This window comes from Cariama cristata, unplaced genomic scaffold (assembly GCF_000690535.1).
Source record: "Cariama cristata isolate BGI_N322 unplaced genomic scaffold, ASM69053v1 scaffold19602, whole genome shotgun sequence".
NCBI classification, from domain to species: domain Eukaryota; kingdom Metazoa; phylum Chordata; class Aves; order Cariamiformes; family Cariamidae; genus Cariama; species Cariama cristata.
In genome coordinates, this window is record NW_009604618.1 from 34789 (window position 1) to 54897 (window position 20109).

Genomic DNA, 20109 nt, shown 5'->3' on the forward strand with positions numbered 1-20109 from the left:
CTTCAGGCTGCTTGGGGGGCATAACTTCTTAGCATCTATTTTTAAATGAGCCATATGCTCAAAACATCTGCTTTTTTTATGGGTTTTGTATTTGCTATGTTGAAATCTCATATTTAGTGACCTGGCCGATAAGATTAGAAATTAGAGAAGTTAAATCTGCGGTTTCAAGCACCAAGCACTTGGGGCTTTCAAGTACTTTTTTTTTAATCTTATGACTTTCAGTGTACGAGCAGGGCTTTTCTCATGTAAAGTCCTGAGTAGTTTTTCTTTTTTCCGTTTGTATCAGTGCCCCTTCATCTGTTTCTCTGATGGCCTTTAAAAGCCTATTTATTACCTGACTGGCACATACAAAGGGAACCAGAACCAAAAAGGCTGTCAAGGACGATGGCAACATAGATTTAATATGGCTTTACATTTTTATCAAGGAGTGCTTAGCCGTACTTACGTGAATCTTTAAGGTAAAACATCACATTACACTACAAACATTTCAAAATATGTCTGCTGCTCATGATCTGTTGTTACATGCTATAAGGTACATAAAAATGTTTGAAAAGAAAACTGAGGCTGATGAAAACTGATTTTAGTTTAATTATTGCTTGGAAATGTACAGCATGGAAAAGAGGACATCAAGACATAGTGGGTCTGATGTGTTGCAGGAGTGCAAGGGCAATTTTATTGAACTTACTGGAATTAAGCAAAAGTGAGGGCTGGAGGATCTTTTTTCACACGAGAAACTGCAGATTATTTTCAATATACAATTTTAAATAGTTTCCAATGATGAGGAAATTTGAACAAAACCTGATTATTCAGTTTTCCATTGGAAAATGCACTTATATTAGGAATGTGTTCCTTTCAGTGATGTTTCTTTAGGAAAAACTCTAAAGAAATTAACTTACAATAATGTCAGTAATTTATTTGAGTAGGTAAAAAAAATTTGGTTTCAGCTTTGTGATCTTACTGACTTTAATTCTAGCCATTTTATTTATCTTAACTTTAACATGTATTTGCTCCTGTATAATGTAAATTTTTGGCAAAATGTATCAGTATTATAAAATGATTAAATTTGTAAGATAATGAGAATTTTTTCAGGATATGCAAAAAATGTTGAGATTTGACTATCCTCTGGAAGTAAACTGCATTTCAACATGCTGGAATTTCCTTCCAGGAAAAAAAAAATTGTTTTACTTTTGTCTCTGCTGCCTCATATTGCTTTAGTATAGTATTGATTTTTCTTTTTCTTTTTTTTTTTACATTTAAAGAGGGGTGTATGTGAAGATCCTTGTCATGATTTTGATCCTACGCGCAACCTCCTTGAAATAATTTTTAATATTAGAAGGAAATGTTGTACAAGGACTTTTCTCAGTAAAGATTCAAGGGCTGACTACGGCTGCTGTTTGGCATTTGTGATGGGGTGAGCTTTGCCATACATCCAAGGGCCAACCAAGACTTGACCCCCATTTGTTGTGCACTGAGATGATGACCCCACATGCTCCCTGTCTGTATTTAAACAGCAAATATGAGCTTCTCCTCCCCTCACACATGTAAGAGCAACCCTCTGATCCTTGGACTTCACTGACAGATCAGCCAGAAGGAGAGCCTCAGGGTTTGGCCCACAGCATTTACTCCTTCCTCTACCTGTGGCCATCCTGCCAGAAATGGGGGAATTTGTCCAGCATTGCCCTCTGGTACTTTTGCTGGTGGAAAAGGCGGTTTCCACCATGTGTCCTGTTTCTTCCTCTCCTCCTGGGGAAGGGAGCATCACTGGATTGCTATGAGCTCTGCCCAGGGGCTCTTCGTTTTCCTGTGCCCGTGCAGTGGGTGCAGCAGGTCTTATTTCTCCAAGATTTTGGTACCTTTTCTGCTGAGGTGGAAACACCTTTTCCTCTTAGGATAAGCCTTATAATTGAATTCGTAATTGAACTCACTATTAAGGTCCAGATCGGCAACCAAAATCACGTGAAATATACAGTGTATGCCTCTAGGACAGTCTGAACTTTGCTCAGTGAAGTGGTCAGTAAATATTGACTTTAATTTGGTAGGGGGAATGAGCAAAGCACTATTTCAGCCTTACCTTGGACTTTTGTAAACAGAGACAGCAGCTTCAGCCAGACTTTAGCTACTAATTGGTCATGCTTCCATCTGCACAGGAACATTAACCATGTGAAAAGCTGTTTGCTTTCAGTGCTCCTATCTCTGCATTTTTATAAATATCCTTCAAAAATTACTTTTAAAATAACCATCTGGAAGAGGCCCTACGTAGAACGATTGCAAGACTTTGTATGGACACATTATGCTATTTTGCCTCTGAATTAAATGGAGTTAAGAGCATTAGATATGTTCAGATGTGGTATAAACTCTGACTTCAGCTTGTAAAATTAAATTCCAGTTACACTGAAGGAAACTAAAGTTATGTCACTGGTCATAATGGCTTTAATAAACTGAGTCTTTTAGAAGATTTCCAGAGGACAAGAGACCTACTAAGACATTATTAATTCACAGATCATACATTAACTCTGTAAAAACCATGACATTTTTCACTATGTTCCTTAAATAGGTTTCACTGGTTAGTATCTTTTTCCTTAAAAGACAGTTTAATTCCACATGGATCAAAATAAATGCATAGTCTATTTATGGGGTGAATTTAGTATCTCACTGTTGAAAACAGGTTGCACCAAATATTGTCGAGTATTTGTTTGCTGCTGGATTGAGGTAACTGATTTAAATTTTCTTCTGCTGTCACAAACACTGTAATATTAAAAAATAGACACTTGGATACAGCAGGATAGAAGCTTAATGTTATAAAAACTGGGAGATTATTTCTTTTTCTTTAAACACAGCCTAGAGCTTGGAAAGTTTTCAGGAAAATGTTTTCTTTGATGAATTATGGCTTTTCCTCACCATCAGAATACTTTCTGACTGACTACAAGTGAAGTTTTAATAAGGTTTTATTCAGGGATGGAGAACTGTTGAGGGAATCGCTTTGACTCAAACACCATCATCTGTGGTGATGCTAAAGGCTGCGTTTGGTGGGCCTGCTCTTACAGAGCTTCATCAGCAAACATGTCTGGGAGTAGGAGGCTGTGGCACCGTGTGGGTGGCTGGCTGCCGGTCCGACGGCAGAAATCATATGCTTTCTGTTTGCAAGCCCTCATTATTAAATACACGATCCCCTCTCAGGGGTTTGAAAACTTTGCTCCCAAAACAATTTTGGAAATTGTTTTGTGTGCTGCACAGAAGTATGTATTTGGTAAATTGTTTGCAACAGGCTTTGTAACAGCTTCTCTTTTTAACTTTTTTGTGGTTTAACCCCAGCCAGCAACTGAGCCCCACGCAGCCGCTCGCTCACTTCCCCCTGTTGCGGTAGGGGAGAAAATCAAAAGGGTAAAAGTGAGAAAGCTCGTGGGTAAAGACAGTTTAATAGGTAAAGCAGAAGCTGCGAACGCCGGCAAAGCAAAACAAGGAATTCATTCCCCACTTCCCATGGGCAGGCAGGTGTTCAGCCATCCCCAGGAAAGCAGGGCTCCATCATGTGTAATGGTGACTTGGGAAGACAAACACCATCCCTCTGAACATCCTCCTCTTCCTTCTTCTTCCCCGAGCCGTATACGCTGAACATGACGCCATATGGTATGGGATATCCCTGGGGTCAGTTGGGGTCAGCTGTCCCGGCTGTGTCCCCTCCCAACTCCTTGTGCACCCCCAGCCCTCCTCGCTGGTGGGGGGGGGTGAGGAGCAGAAAAGGCATTGGCTCTGTGCAAGCCCTGCTCAGCAGCAACGAAAACACCCCTGAGTTATCAACACTGTTTCCAGCATGAATCCAAAACATATCCTCATACTAGCTGCTATGAAGAGAATTGAGTCTATCCCAACCAAGATCAGCACAAACTGAAATCAACATACTGGGTGAAATTTGACCCAGCCCCATTTCTTAAGTATATGCTTTTTTTCAATGGTAAAGTTTGACTGTGAAGTAGCCATTCTTTTCAAATGATGAATGTTTTACACGGAATAGCTGAAGAGGTAACTCTTAGGTTGAACAGTCAGTGAAAGCTTAAGGGACTGTAATTACTATACATTTAAGATGTAGCTTATTTTGCAGTTTGTGAGCTGAAATCGCCTTCAATGAGTGACTTTCTGTGGGGCCTAGAAAATTCTGGCTGGCTGAAGCATATCAAAGCCATTATGGACGCTGGCATTTTTATTGCAAAGGTAAAGTGCGTAAAATGAGAACAAAACTTGGGCTAACCAGATACAGAAAGTGAGGACCAAATTCTCTGCTTGTGGGTAACTTCCGTGATCTTCAGTGATGTTGTATCTGAGAAAATGCATCTTGCAATGCTTCATATATGAGGAGCGACAATTCTTAGGTGGTGTCATGTGGACATCTTGCTAATATGTTAAAAAAAGTTTGCATTCTTTTCACCAAAGAATTCAAATGTACTAAAGCCTCCTGTAGCCTGTATCTTGTTATGCCAGGTATTTGACTTTACTCCCGAGCAGTGACTGTCATTGTTTCTTTCCCTGTTTCCCGCGCCTCCTCCACTGTTTTTTGGACATTTTCTTCGTTGAAGGTTTCTGTTTGAGGACTACATCTTCACATGGTGGTTGTAATATAAGAATATTAGCTACTGTGTTATCCCCTCTGAGTTATTTAGCAACCAACTAAATTCACCTCCTAAACCAACTCCTCTGTATTACCATGGCCAAACTCTCTAGCAGCTTCTATGCTTACACATGAGAACTGTTTCAGAAAATAGTTGTTGGCTTTGATAAGAAATTATTTCTCCTCATCCCACCCAAAGTAATGCAGATACTTGTCATCTACCAACAGTAGTTTTGATTTTATTATCCCCTTCCTTGTGCTCTGCCTTTTGCTGTTTCAATTCTTATTTTTGAGCTTACTATGACAGTTTCTTATAGGCCAGTTTATTCACATGACCTGTGGATAAAACTTCATGGATTTTCCTCCTCAGTACTGCTGATTTCTCTTGCTTTGCTTCTTCCTGCTCAGCAAGTAACTATAGTTTCTTACCTGAACAGCAGCAGTGGGATAAATGCACATGTTATTATTCCTCCCAGCCCTACTAGCTTTCATTAGCTTATAGAAATCAGGTCATTTACATTAGCTCTTGCCAACTTTTCCGCAGTGGCTACTCTCAAAATACTGTCCAAAAAAAAATATCATGTGTCTGTATGCTTGCTAGCCTCGTGCCTCCTCAGACATGCATTTTGACCTGTTCTTGTTTGTATGGTTCCCAGTTGTTGGTCTCCTGCCCACAGGGGTTCTATTTTGGTAGAATTTACTTGTCTCTTGAGTTAAACATAGATAATTTATTATTATTCCTCATTCTCTATTAAGCCCAAACTTAACTTAAATGTTTGTTTTTCTAAGCAATATCTTTCCTAGCCTATTTTATTTCTCTGCTGTCTAAATTTAGTTCTCTTTAGAAATGACAACGGCCAAACCCCTTAGAATGAAAAAAAACCCCAACCCTTAAGTTCCAAAAATAATGCAGCACCAGACTTTGGAGAACTTTGTATGATCTCTTCTTTACGTGTTTATGTCTAAAATGGGATCTTCTCTCCCCAGTTATTTACATTAAAGATACTGATACAATCTTGCTTATTAGATATGGAAGGTTACCACTACCACAGGCTTCCCCACAAACCTGTAGAAGTATGTCATCAGTGTGCAATGCCGTATGCTGTAATAGTATCCACGCTAGCGCTGGCATCGGAAGCAGACATTGTCATTATTGACATTAGCATCAAGATGAGAAATTAAGAGCCATATTGCAAGTATGGCTGTTCTGTTGCTGATATGTGAGTTAGAGTATTAACTACATCTGAATCTGCTTTCGGTAGTTGTCCGCTCTGACAGAGTGATGTATTTTAATTGAAATGGATCCCACATCTTCCTGTAATGGTGCATAAACAGGTCATGCTGCAACCACCGTATTGCATGGGATGGGATGAGATTAAGGCTTTTCAAGTGAGAAGAATAACAAGGTTTCCCAGTTCCCAAATGAATACTCTCTATATTGCGCTGTCTCACTGTTCCTCTCTTACCGTTGCCTTTCTCCCTGCTTGTGAATTTCTGACTTTTTCTGTATCCTTAGGCTGTGGCTGAGGAAGGTGTGAGTGTGCTTGTTCACTGCTCTGATGGCTGGGATAGGACAGCCCAGGTTTGCTCTGTAGCGAGCCTTCTGTTGGATCCATATTACAGAACTATGAAGGGATTCATGGTAAGCAGGTTCTCTTTCACACAGTAAATGAAATATTATGGCATCATTTAAGATGAGTATTTGGTTTTGATGGAAAATAAACTTCCCTAAATATACTTTTTTTTTTTAAAGTTGGAAGGAAGGTTTCTATCTGTTCAAGTTACAGTCTCACAGTTTCTGTATGAAATGTTATCAAACGTGGGGATCAGTTGGGCACCCTTTTTTTTTTTTTCTTAACCTTGACCAAGAAACTTTCTTACAGCCCAAGGAGCTTTCATGCAAGCAAGAATTTGTCTTCATTTTCAGGGATCAGTGAAGTTTTGAGTGTCAGAAGTGTGTGCTCCCTAGACATTGCAATGAGCAGCTATGTTGGAAAATCTGTTCCTTTCCCAAGCAAATCAGCACTGGTAAAGCATCTAGGAATGCTTGTCAAGTTACTGGTCACATGTTAAAAAGATGTTTGAGGTGTTTTTACGTTCTATTTTAGAAAATGATGAATTGAGCTAATTGAAGTTGTGCTGAAGTACTGGCATCCTATCTGCATCCATGAAGAGTGCTACTTTCTCTTGAGCTGGCAGCAGTGCTCATCGCTCATCATTTTTCTGCTTACTCTAAAAATTATCTGGGATTCTAATACTGCTTGCGTACATCATTCTTGCTTGTCACTTTTCTGCTTATTCTAAGAATTAACTGGGATTCCAATACTGCTTGTTTACCCCACTCTTCTGCCTGTTTCATCATGTGTCAGCTCTGCTCCACAACACTGAATGCACTATTCTCATTTTAGGTGTTAATTGAAAAAGACTGGGTTTCCTTTGGTCACAAATTTAATCACAGGTAAGGCAGTGCTAAGGCTTTTCTAGATAAATTTTTATGTAGTCAGTACCCGCTGCCATTCCAATTTTACTTCCTTGTTGCCTTACAAAGCATATCAACAGAATGCCCTCAGGAAACCACCATACCCTTTTCTCCTACTATATAATTTAGCTGCCTGGAAAAATCAAAGTGAAATATTTTCATATCAGTCTTTTCTTATATATGCACTCCAAGACTACTATTGGGAATCCTGAGTGCTGGTCTTGCAGTTGCTATGAGCATTGAGAGATCTGTGTGAGAGAAAGGTAGTATGTATGTGGCTTGCAAAATCCCGTTAAACTCCAGCAGATCTTTCAGTAGTGCCAGGACTCTCCACATAAGTCCCTGTTCAGCAAAGTCTATGTCTTCCAGGACAGTACTGAATCTTAGACATGTCTGCAAGTTATCTATTATGTAAAATATACTCTTCCTGTTACACTCTGTTCTAATGAAAACAGTAGGATTTTTCCAAAAACGTCAGGTAAAGCAAAGTGGAAAGTCATCTATTTGGACAAGTTACATTGTACATCCATTATGTAAATGCTATAATGTAATAAATATGTTTGAAGACTTTATTTATTTAAACATGGATAAATATCCACATTTTCTTTCTTTTTTGTCTTGTATTTCCTTTTAGTTTCTGTAAAAACAAAAAATGCCATTTTTATGTGAAGTTTAATTACATTATATCACTTGATTTGATTATAAATTTGTTCTAGTTTCAAAAAAACACAACAAAACTTTAAGGAAATCTGTGCAGCTCCACACCACCTGTGAAATTCCATCAGGAATTACTACATTTAATATGATACTGTCAGATGTCTATTATTATCAGTGGTGAAAGATATTACGAAATGTAATCACCACTGATAGCTTTGATTTGCAGTACAATATTGCTATATCTTCTTTGATGCATAGTAATAGTAGAATTAGAAGTTTCAATTTTAGAAGTTTATGGAATTCCACTCTGTTGGCACGTATGTGTGTGTGTATATATGTATCTCTATATGCACACATATATACACACACACACACACACAGAAGACAAGCAGAATAATTGATTGAAAATGCTTCTTCCTATTATGTAGGCTTATAAAGTATTTTTTACTTCTATATGTTTTGTATGTTCAGGCTCATTTTCTTCATTGCAAGTGGTTCCAAGAGATATTTTTATAGACAGAAAGTTTGATGTTCATTTGATCGTTACAGTAGCACGTAAACATTTCACACTTTCTAAAAATTTCACCGAGAGGGCAGCTTTAAACTGTTTTCTGCCAAGGTTATTCTGTTCCTCTCCTGCTTGGTTTTCTGTTTTTGGGAATGGTCTGCCATTAAGTGACTAAGATACATTTTTGTCATGAAGTAATTGCAGTCATTCTGATGATGACTTATGTTACTGTGATTTAACTTTATATTAATAGCATTAAAACAAGGCTATGCAGCAGCCAGCTGTTAGTACCTGTAAGGCAACAAGACACTTGTTAAAGGTTTTTTGTTTGTTTGTTTTTATTAAATTCTGCCTTCATTCTACTCCATGAATTTTGTGTAATTTTTGTAAATAAAAAAAATATAGTAGTAGTCGAGATTTTAGAAATGAATGCCTGCTATGTAACTGGCACACTAAAAGTGAGGGGTTTGTTTTCATTACTGTTAATTCAGTTTTCCTAGAGAATTTCAGGATGTAATTGAATGTATCTTGTCTTGTTTCAGGTATGGCAATTTAGATGGCGATCCAAAGGAGATATCCCCTGTTATTGACCAGTTCATCGAGTGTGTTTGGCAATTAATGGAACAGTTTCCTTGTGCCTTTGAATTCAACGAGAGATTCCTCATCCACATACAGCATCATATCTATTCTTGCCAGTTTGGGAATTTCCTGTGTAACAGCCAGAAGGAGAGACGAGAGCTGAAGTATGAAAGTCTTTTCTTTAGTAGTATATTTATGTGCGGGGTCTGTGAGTAGCAGTGTATTGAGGAGTCAGACATTTGCCAGTCTACATATATCTGCTTTTGTAAGGGGTGGGGTGCAGCGAAGACTTCCTGGCTGTCGTCTTCTGGCAACACAGATTAATACTGGAAAAAGTTGATCCTCTGCAATGTGGCTCTGCTGGGAGTGTAATCCACGGTGTGTGTGACAGGGATTAGTGAAACCTGACCAGACCATTAGCCCTTCAGCCTTGTGGCCCTACCTTTATTGCAGCATTTAACGACATACACGGCAAGCTGTTGCTGTAGCTCTAAGACAAGATGATATTAGCTTTAGTTAAGTTCTCAGTTTAAGAGCCGCTGCTCTTCTGTGTTTTAGCCTGTCCTTGGATCTCCTGTCAGGACACTTTAGTCCTTATCTCTCGGATACTTACTTATGAACGGCCTTTTTGTCCGGTAGCCCTCCCTAGGACTGAGTCAGCAACTATCCTTCTGCTGTCTGGCCCCAAAGCAATTATGAATTAATCTACCTGTCCTCAGGCCCCAGCAGAGACAATAATACCATTCCTGGCAGTGCTGTTGTTTGTATCTGCGTCCTGGGGCCCTGGCTCCTCAGGTACATCATAATACCCACTGTTTTTCTCATGCATCCTCGTTGTGTCAGCAGTAGTAATGAGAGGAAGATGGGAGTTACTGCTTGCTGCCACCATTTGGTCCCTTTCACTGCTCAAATGCAGAGCAGTCTTAGTGCCACAGGCCATTTAAAATCAAAACCTTCACAGGTCATCATATCGCAAGATGTAACTACATGAGAAATTGCAGCTCAGGGGTGTAGGAGTGCTTTTAAATGTGTGGATTCCGCAGAGATTGGTCTGAGAGTTAATTTTATGGAAGTGATCCTCTCTGTCTCGCAGAGGAAACCATCCCTCCACCTTCCCTCTCCAGCTGCTCGGGCTTTATAGGAAATGGATTGGATTTTGCCTTTAGTGACCAACAAAGGAATATGCATCTGTGGTTTTCTGTATTTATAACTTAAGTCTAATTCTGTTAAGGAAGTATAAAGTTGATTGTAAATGAGTAGTACAGAGCACCAGACTGTCGCATCTAAGCTTTAGCTATACCTGAATTGTAGTAGAGACTTTAATAAATTTTTCTTATTTTTTTTCAGAGTCCAAGAACGAACATATTCATTGTGGGCTCACTTATGGAAAAATCGTGCCGATTACCTGAATCCTTTGTACAGATCAGACCACAGTCAAACCCAAGGGATGCTGCGCCCACAGATGACTCCGTGCAACTTCTTGTACAAGTAGGTAGTATCACTTGCTACTAAGAATTGTAGGATGTGTTAGTACAGAACAGAGTACCTTTGTATTTAAGTATTTCTCTTTCCACAAGGTAGCTTACAGAGAATAAATTCAGTCCTAGATGCAATGTCTTTGTTCCTTGTGTGCTCATAGTCAGTGAACACCTCTGCACCATTCCACAACGGAGTATTAGTCTGAAAAGAAGCTTAAGATTAAAGCTATATTGATAGTTGTGTGTCCTAATTTCATGGTTACTCACTTCTCCCACTGAGAAATGTCGCTTTCAGTTCTGTTCTCATCTGTGGTTTCTAAATTTAAAGTTGCTTCAGCTTCTTCCATTCCAAGATTTTGTGATGTTTATTTGGATCGATTGGTATCAAAAATAAAAAGGGACATTTCAAGAACCCATATGGTTTCATTGCTAAAACAAGTAAAACAAAAAAGCAGACTTTCCCCATGTTGTTGTTATACCTCAAAGTATACACAGTAAGTTTTACTTGATATTTAATTTTTTTTCAAAATGTAACAAAATATCGTAACTTTAGAAATGTTACTGTTGGCATTCTGACTTGAGTAATTAATTGTGCCATTAATCTTAATAAACTTAAGGGGAACTTGAATAGAAATTCATGAAAACTGTTATTTAAGTAAAACTGATCAGTTTTCCACTTGCAAGTAAAAGCACCTGTTTAAAATTCCGTAAATATCCTAAATGAGAGAAACTGAATTCTTTCATATCTACTATTCCAGGTCACATCCACTTTAAAACAATTTAAAAATAGTCATTAATCGTGTTCTTTAGGATAGTGGGATTTATAAAAGAAGTAGTGATACTGCAGATCCTCCATTGGATGAGTAATCCTGTTGATTTTAATGGAATTACTTGGGTGCATAAAGATGTCCAAGCATGAACTATCAGATGATAAACTTAAGGGGGAATGTGACTTAAATAGGATATTATTGAAGTAGGAATAATAAACGATGAATGAGCATGCACGTGCTCCAGAAATACCTGTCAGCTACTTGGCTGGACAGCTGCAGCTGACGGCAGGTCTCATGGTTACTTAACCTGTCTGGTGAACTACTTACATACTCAGAGTCCGGCTATGGCCATGGATTGCTGGGAAGACAGAAGACAGGAGGACTGCTAGAGTAAGCTATGGGCTTATAGTTTTGAGTCCTTTCCTCCTGAAAATGAAAAAATCAAGTCAGCTGTTTAACTAAAGGTTTGTCAAATAATTCCATAGAACAGGAAGAGGACTTGCCAACATACATGCTTCATGCACTTTCCATAGGCCAGTTTAAAATGTCAGTTTAAATTTTAAGAGAACATGATGCCATACTGGTTTTTACTTCTGATTTTTACATCTTCTTTACAGGGGAAAACCCTGTTAAATAGCTGCACTTCACCCCTCTCCCCCAGCCCCAGACAAAAACAAGCACACAAAATGTCAAGGTTGACTTAATGGGAAATTAAACAACAGTTGAGAACTAGGATTACGAAAACCTGTATTTAACCTTGGCTGTTTTATAGGTATGATTGCTCTAAAGCCCATAGTATAGAACAAGAAAATAATACAGCAAAAGTTTGCGTTCAGTGCATCACCCTCAGCCACGTGATCTAAGTCAAAGGTACATTCACCTTGCTGTTATCAGAATTGGTTCAAGCTGTGTATGTCCAGAGTTGCATGTTCAGGACAGAGCCAATGCAAATGAACCATAAATCTTACCAAATATTCAATGAACTTATGTGTATGCACTCTAATGATGAATGATTCATGGACGGATCATATAGGAAAACATGGGGGGGGGGGTCAGGGGGAGCAGGGAAAGTGTGTATTTAAGTCTTCTGAAAATGAGAAAATTGCTGACCTTCTTGTCAATTCCAGGTTCTGGAGTGGTATGTACAACCGCTTTGAAAAGGGGCTGCATCCTCGACAGTCAGTTATTGATTATCTGATGGCAGTTAAGGAAGAAACTCAGCAGCTGGAAGAAGAGCTGGAGGTTTTAGGAGAGGTAATAAACACTTGATCTCAATGCTGTAGACTTAACTGATGGTAAATGAAACCCAACTCCATACACTGCGGAGTCCCCTACATGCTACATCCTTTTCCAGCATGAGGATGTTCAGCTGTCACCTTTGTTCTCACAAAAATTGCTATGAATGTTTTGCATTTAATACACAACAGTGAACTTTTTTCTTCAGGGATAAAATTTCACCTGTGTTGGTGCACAAGCACTAGTCCTGAAAGAAATTCTATATCCTTCTGTAACTCAGAGGGATGCTGTCATTCATCACGCTTTGTGATAAATTGTGCACTTCTCATACTTATAAATGCAAATAGGCAGTTTAAAGGGTGCCAATTGGGCTGGGCTCTGAACTTAAGTTTCTTTAGTTTTTTTTTTTTTAAAGAAAAAGACACACAAGAGGATTACTGGGCCCTAAATGTGTCCACATAATATATCCTGTTTCCTTTATTTCAGAGATTGGCGAATCTTCAGAAATCACAATTAAATGATAATAAAGTCAAGAGTAAGCAACAAGACCGAAGCAAACAGTTAGGGCTTTCTACTTCCAACAACAGCTTAGCTAACACTCCCCAGGACTACAGCAACGACCTGAAATCATTCCCATCCCGGAGCCCTTCTCAAGGGGATGAAGAAGATTCAGCTCTGATTTTGACACAGGACAACCTAAAGAGCTCTGATCCTGACCTCTCAGCTAACAGTGATCAGGAGTCTGGTGTGGAGGACTTAAGCTGTAGGTCCCCAAGTGGGGGTGGCTGCTTGCCTAGTGAAGACAGTGGGAAGGATTCAGATGAGGCTGTGTTTCTGGCAGTCTGAAATACCTTCGCAACAGCAAGGATCCAGATGAAGTTGTCTTTCACAGTCTGGAACGACATCTTTTCATCAGGTGAAGAATGGGAGTGGTCTGTGGCCTACAGAAATAATCCAAAGAAAGGGAACTGTACAATTGTACAAGTAAAGATCTAAGCAGAACAAGCCATTATTAGTTTTAAGACATAATGCTAAAGAAAGGTAATAGATATTACCTGCTATATTTAGTTACACCAATGTGGTATTTGTTTTAACTTTATCAATGCTGTACGTAATTATTCCTTACTTTACTTTGTACATTTCCATGATTATATATTGTACAAAATAATAGTTCTTCTCTAAAAGATGTCAAATTCCTAAGTAGACATAGGGACAAAGTTGAATATTCATTAGCGTTAGCCTTACTGGTGAATCAGTCAAAACTTATTTTTGTAGAGCTCTTTTGCCTTCAGACATATTGTGTATATTCTTCACTTTTTTTTTTTCCATGGGATGTGTTAAATTTTGAATTCCAACAATTATTTTGCATATTCTTCTACTAGAATCCCTTATGGCAAAGTAAAACTAACAAATGGACATGCTTGCTTAGGGGACAAATGAAGCTTTGGTCCTGCAAAAATGCCCTTTAGTAAGCAGCTGCTGCACATGAATGCATCCCACTTGTACTCAACTCTCAACCAGTGTTGAAAGTTCAATAGTTTCTATAAGCAAAACTTCAAGGAATATAACAATACTTACACGGCCTTCATGGTGAAGCATCCCTTTATAATGAGAGGTACATTAGGCAGTATACTGTAGCCTCTTTAGGTTTTGTTCTCAAGTTTGATTGTTTGTATCTTACCCTTGTTCCAAACCGCTTACACAAAAGTAAAATTTTAAATGTAATAAACCCCCAAATTCTCCAGCCTATTTTGATTCCTACTTGAAAATGTTTTATTTGTGTGGGATTGAGGTACATATACAGTAGAGAGAATAAGGAATCCAAAATCACTTATAGAAATCAGTTATGAAAGCACCACTCCAAATTCAGAATTAAGAGGTTCTGCCCATAAAGGAACTGTTATAAAGAAGATTTCTTCCAAATGTTATTGTACAAAATAAACTAACCACAACCAAGGGTTTTTTTTTAATCCTCACACAAAATTTTCCTTTTACTATTTGCCAACCAGAACAGAGCATGGCAATGCTAATTTAAGAAAAAGACTGATTCACCACAACAGAAAGTTTAATCTTGTTTGGTTTAAGAATTTTTGTATTTTTTAAGAGCAGGAGTAATAGCTTTCATAATCATAGGTACAGAAGCAAACCACTGAAAAATGTTTAAAATTTGGGATGTTTTGAAACTCACTAAAAGGCTTCCATATCAGGATGGAATTCTTCCAAGTTTGGGGTTTTTTTTTTAATTTTTATTAAAGCAAAAAGTTAAAAATATAATTCATATGGCTGCTCTTACCTGCTTGGACACAATGTGGTATTGAACTCTAGTAAAGCAAAGTGGTAGTAACGTAAGTTTACTTTGACTGCATTTCATACTAGTCCTTCAAATACAGACTTACAGGCAGAATTAAATATTATATATATATATACACCTCAATTTAGAAGCTTTAGATTTTATTATTCAGTCTGCTTTTATGGAACGGCTTTTCTGTTCTATGAACTTATGTTACTAAACATGAGTAGATAAACTTCAGTATTAATATCCTCTTAAGGGAGCTGCTGTCTTTGAACAAGTCATTCAATTCCTAACAGTAAGATTTATCTTAACGTTATACTGGAAAGGCCAGATCCTCAATTTGATAAACCACTGTAGCTCAACTGAAATAAATACAGCTATAATTTATACTCTGTTGAGAATATAGCCTTGTTTTTTAATCTTTATGAATTTTTAATAAATGAAAGCCCCAATTTTAATTGCACTTTTAAAAATGTTTCATATTTTGAACATAGGCTGTAAAATTTATGGTATTAAAGGAGATTTTGAATGGGTTTTCTCAGACTAAAGAAACATGCTGCAAAGTCAGCAATGAAAACAAAACACACAAATATTCTGCCTAAAAATGAGTTTGAAAATGGGGAATACTATTGCACATCTTTAAAATGTAAAATTGTGTATGATGGTATTGTGGCATATTAGACACGTCTAGAAATAAATGCAGAACAGCAATATATGCAAATTCAAAGCACTGTTTTCACGGCTCTTATGCAACTCCTTCTAACTAGCTTTACAACTAAAATATTAACATTTTATATTAAGCCTTCACTTAGCAGCCTTCCGTGATGTGTCTTTCAGTCCTTGGAATTTTGCATTAGCTACTACTGTTTTCATTGTAACGTATGTATTTGCGGCATTGTTAACCTGCTGAGAAACACTTTCAATAAACACTTAGGTCACTTATGTTATTTCCCACCACACAAAGGTTTGCTTTCCCAATTTTTGTAATATAGTTCTTCATTTACTCAAGAGTCACTTGAATACAGTCATTTAAGCTGTGGAGGAATCTGCAATTGATCACTAAGAAAACTGAGGCTCCTGTTAATTGAGGTAATTATATGGGAGCGTGTTAGACCCCTGTATTAATTTTTTTAGGGAATATGAAACAAAAGGGATGAGAAAACCACACTATGAACTACACTGATTTCTTGTAGCCTTGTGGAGATCTTCCCTCTGCTCCAAATCCTTGCAATTTTGCATTAAGCCCACTGTCATTTGAAATAGGACACACATGAATGTAACTAAACCGCTGGAAAGAAAGGATTAGAGAGCATCATAGGTTTCTGTGGTGTCATTTTAGCCTCACTAGGTTCAAGCTGTTCTTTAGTATGAAAATGTGCATCTGAAGTGCACTGAAGGCAATGGGATCGAACAGCTGATGTTTTCTCTGCAAAAGATCACCATCTAAAGAACAGAAAGAAAACGTGTTCACTAGCTGCTTTTATTGGTTGCTCTATACAAGACATAGACAAAGGTGGTGAACTGGGAATGGATTCTGAAAAGCTGAGAAAAAGTTGGAGGGCACAACTCCGACTGAAGGATATCATTACAAGTAAGGAGAGAAAAAGGAAAAAGGAAAACTCTTTGTAAAATTTGCAGAAAGGCAGGGAACCACATTCTTTGAAGACAGGGGCAAGCCAGAGCACCAGTTTACATAGCATGAAAGATATTTGATGACACAAACTAGTAACAATTAAACCGCAGCAACAAGGAGGTAGCCTTTGCAATGAAAATAAGCATTTCATCACCGTTGAGCAGCTAACTTGCTTTTACGTGGATGCTGCCCTGATCTGCACACAGTCCTCAAGTTTATCATAAACACCATAGTCGAGGCAACGGGCTGCTTCTGCACGTAGGCTGAAGGTTGAGCGTAGCTTTTAGGTTGGCCGGTCACCCTTGCACTCGGTAGTGCAGAGATGGGTAAACACCACAGTGACTGAAAAATCCTCCAAGGACAGGTAAGTCACTGACAATATATTTGGGAAGGGAGGAACAGGTGGTGGGGTGAGTTAAAAGGAGGTCAGCTTATCACAGTACTGAGACTAGTGAAAAATTTGGCAAAGACCTAGGGCCAAGTGCACAGCAAACCCCGAAGTCAGAGAGGCCAGAAACATTGCCAGAGAGTCAGGTGATGAGAAGGAAAGGTAAAACAGGCATTCGACTTTACTTATGTTATTTAAATTGCCAGTAAGGCACCTGGAGCCAGCAAATCAAATCATATTAAAACTTAAAATAAAAATTAGTGGTCTTTTAATATAAATAATTCTGGAAACAAGCTAATGAAACCTCATAGGTCCACCAGAATCATTGTGAATTAATTCAGGCAAGGACTTATTTTTAAGTCTGCCGGTTGCCAACGTTATTCAGATTAATTTATTCTGTTTCCAAAGACTAAAGAACAGTTCTTTATATTAAGGTATTCCCTTATTACTGGTATACAAGGTTTCTCTGTAGCTTGTTACTATATATAAATTTGATCTCTGCAGGTATCTGACAAAACAAGGTATTTACAAAAGCAGTAGCCAGAGACGCAATATGGGTTTTCAAAGCCCATTTTAATGAAGGTGGCTCCAAGAATTACTGCTCTTGAAAGCATTCAACAGGAAAAGCTCCAATCACTTCACACAAAGATTAAAAGTTTGTCCTTGGGTAGCGTACTGCATCCATTTCTAACACAATTCTGTATCCACCCAAAAAGTCCTGCAATGCCCAACTCTATCCATAAGTTAGACAATTACAAGATATACTAAAAATCCCAAAGCCTTTATTTGTAAGTTTAACATGTTACAGTATTTACTGTTCAGAATAATGTACACAATGAGGCTGTGATAACTGACTTAATTTTGTTGCCAGAGTTTTAATTCAGTTTTATCTGAAGGCCTCTTAAATCTCTCTTCTGGAAAGATTTATCCTAGTCTTTGAAGGGAGTAGTAAGAACTTGGACAGAAACAAGACTAAAAGATTTCTAACTTCACGTTCGGTGAAGGTCCAAAGCGGCAATGCTGCAGGAGTACATACACAGCAAACAACAGAACTAACGTAGATCATTAGATACTGCTTAGAACTAACTTTATTATAGTCTCTTGCTTGTAGCAGTGGCTAGCATAGCTGTATGTACCAGATAATCCCCGACTTTCAGAAAGGTTAGCATGTCAAATACACCATGAAATCTGGGAAAACTTCCTTCTATAAGGCCCAGCAGAATGTACCATTAACACCAGTTGTATACAAGATGACCCTAAAAATGAAGCCTACTTGATTTTAGACTTACATTTTAAAATTTCTCTGATCTGCAAGAGCATCAGTTAAAATTGCTACATGGAGAATTCAGTTCTGGATTTAAGTAGTCACTTGATTCAGGGAGGAACAAGAGGCCTAAACTCAGCTATAGAAAACATTTAGCAGTCAGATCGGATACTAAAATTAGGTAAAACCAGACTCAATTAGCAGTTACAATACAGAACGTACCCTCACCCCCACCCCAAACTACTGCAACACCAGAGACAAGCCACCTCCTCACTCTTCTATTTCTTGCTCATTTATTTCACTTTTCCACTTGGCAAAACACCTCAGCATAAGCGTGACACAGTGCAAGGCTCTCCAGAAACAAGTCACTGTATGTAGTTTATTATTCCAGATTGCTTAAGAGTTCACATGACACATTTCAAAAGATTTTAGAATATGCATCTAACAGCAGCTGCCACTCTCTTACACTTCATAGGGAATTATTTAAAGCTGGATTTACACCTACGTGCCACATTTTGGCAAAATAAGGCAAGGAATGCACCTAACAGTGAACTACCAGCGTGCTAGAAGCCGAAAAAACTAACTCTGACAGAGTGTTACCAGTGTTCTACTAAGTCTTCTGGTCAAAGTATGAAGATTATCTGTAAGGAAAAATGTTCCCATTGGCACAACCAGTGTAGGACTAAAAGAAAAGAAAAAACCTAAACTAGCAGCAGGTTGGCTTGTCTTTTAAAGGCCAGAAACAGGCTGGCCATTCCTGCATGTGACAGGATACCTGTAGATAACCCAGTACACCATCGTTGAATACAGAGACTTCTGTACTTCTATTCTAGAGGATGGGTTTGTGACTGCAGAAGGGGCTAAAAAATAGGGGGGGGGGAAATCTTAAGAATAGGAACAACAATACGAGAGAGAGAATAGAAAGGGAGAAAACAGAAGACCTTAAACTTTATTATCCCTGAACAAGAAACACCATACTAAGAACTTGTATTGAACTTACGTGATTTTCATAACTCCAAATTTACTCACTTTTCTCCCATTCAGAAGAAATATCTTACTGCATTTTGCCAGAGAGCATCGAATTTAGGACTGACTGAAGATTAGTGATATGGAAAAGTACTTGCTGGGACTGACGTGCTTTAGTTTGAGACTTGAATCTGAGATGGTCTCTGACCCTATCTAGGTAACACAGAGGCAGTGTCTTGGCTAAGAGGTTTATCTCCAGACTGCTTCCTGACAAGAAAGAAGCAGGATTCCTGATAGATTACTTGAATCAGTGCTTTATCTTATTTACCTCTCAGAACTGCACAATTCCTTCTGTTCTTCTGGAACTTGACTATCTCCATGAAAACTTAATGCACTGACAAGGTTAAGAAAAATAATGAGTCTTTTTGCAAAAGCAAAGGAGAACATACATGCATGTATTTAGGGGTTGTATTTTTCTCCTATAAAATACTGCACTTTGTCCTATCCATTCTGACAAGACATATCACCATCCTAAAAAAAGTCAGCTCACCAGAGGCAAGATTCAGTGATGAAAGGGTAGAATTAAGTCTCACTTCCAAATTCTATCACTGGTCTTAACACACTATGCAACTCCAGCCAAATTAGTTTCTTTGTTCCTTGAAATTAGGAAAAAATAACTGCCACTTCACAAAGAACTTCAGAACTAGTTTCTGCAAAGTGTTTTTGAGTTCCTCACATGATGAACATATTCATATTGCATGGAACAGAAACAGAGATATGACCTGATTATTTTTCCTTTAAGTAAAAACAAATATGAAAATGAAATTGTTAGATGAAAATTGTGTTTAATTACAGTGGTAGGTACCAAGCCACTCCTGAAAGCAAGTGCATCAGTGCTACTGAGCAACATACCAAATCTATGCAGAGATTATTTATTCTGTTTTGATTCCAATGTAATTTGTTCCAACATATCCTTTGCTTAATCCAAACCTACTTATCCAAAACACAACACAAGCTATACTTAGTTTTGTATTATTACTTAAAAGTAAAAATCTCGTTCTTAAACATTTTGGCTTTAAGAAAAGACAGCTTGTGAATCCACTGACAATCTCAAATTATGATCTTCTTCAGTTTCCAAAGTCCTATCACCACTTATCTCAAACTCTTCCACAGATCAAGCCAAATCTATGTTTAAAGTTCAAAATACAAAAGATATGAATTATGTTTTTATAAAAATGTAAAAAGCTAGTCAAAA

At 38.0% G+C, this 20109-nt stretch overlaps 1 protein-coding gene across 1 annotated transcript in view; it reads left to right on the forward strand.

Moving 5' to 3' along the window:
• The window catches only part of MTMR7 (myotubularin related protein 7), a gene marked incomplete at its 5' end in the record, with an annotated part of 29114 nt that extends 15958 nt beyond the window's left edge, over positions 1–13156 (forward strand). The window contains 7 exons of the mRNA XM_009695691.1: positions 4100–4209; positions 6120–6245; positions 7012–7061; positions 8790–8990; positions 10174–10314; positions 12202–12328; positions 12797–13156. Coding sequence (XP_009693993.1) covers positions 4100–4209; positions 6120–6245; positions 7012–7061; positions 8790–8990; positions 10174–10314; positions 12202–12328; positions 12797–13156 — 1115 coding nt within the window. The remainder of the gene's footprint in view (positions 1–4099; positions 4210–6119; positions 6246–7011; positions 7062–8789; positions 8991–10173; positions 10315–12201; positions 12329–12796) is intronic.
• Between the last annotated feature and the right edge of the window lie 6953 nt (positions 13157–20109).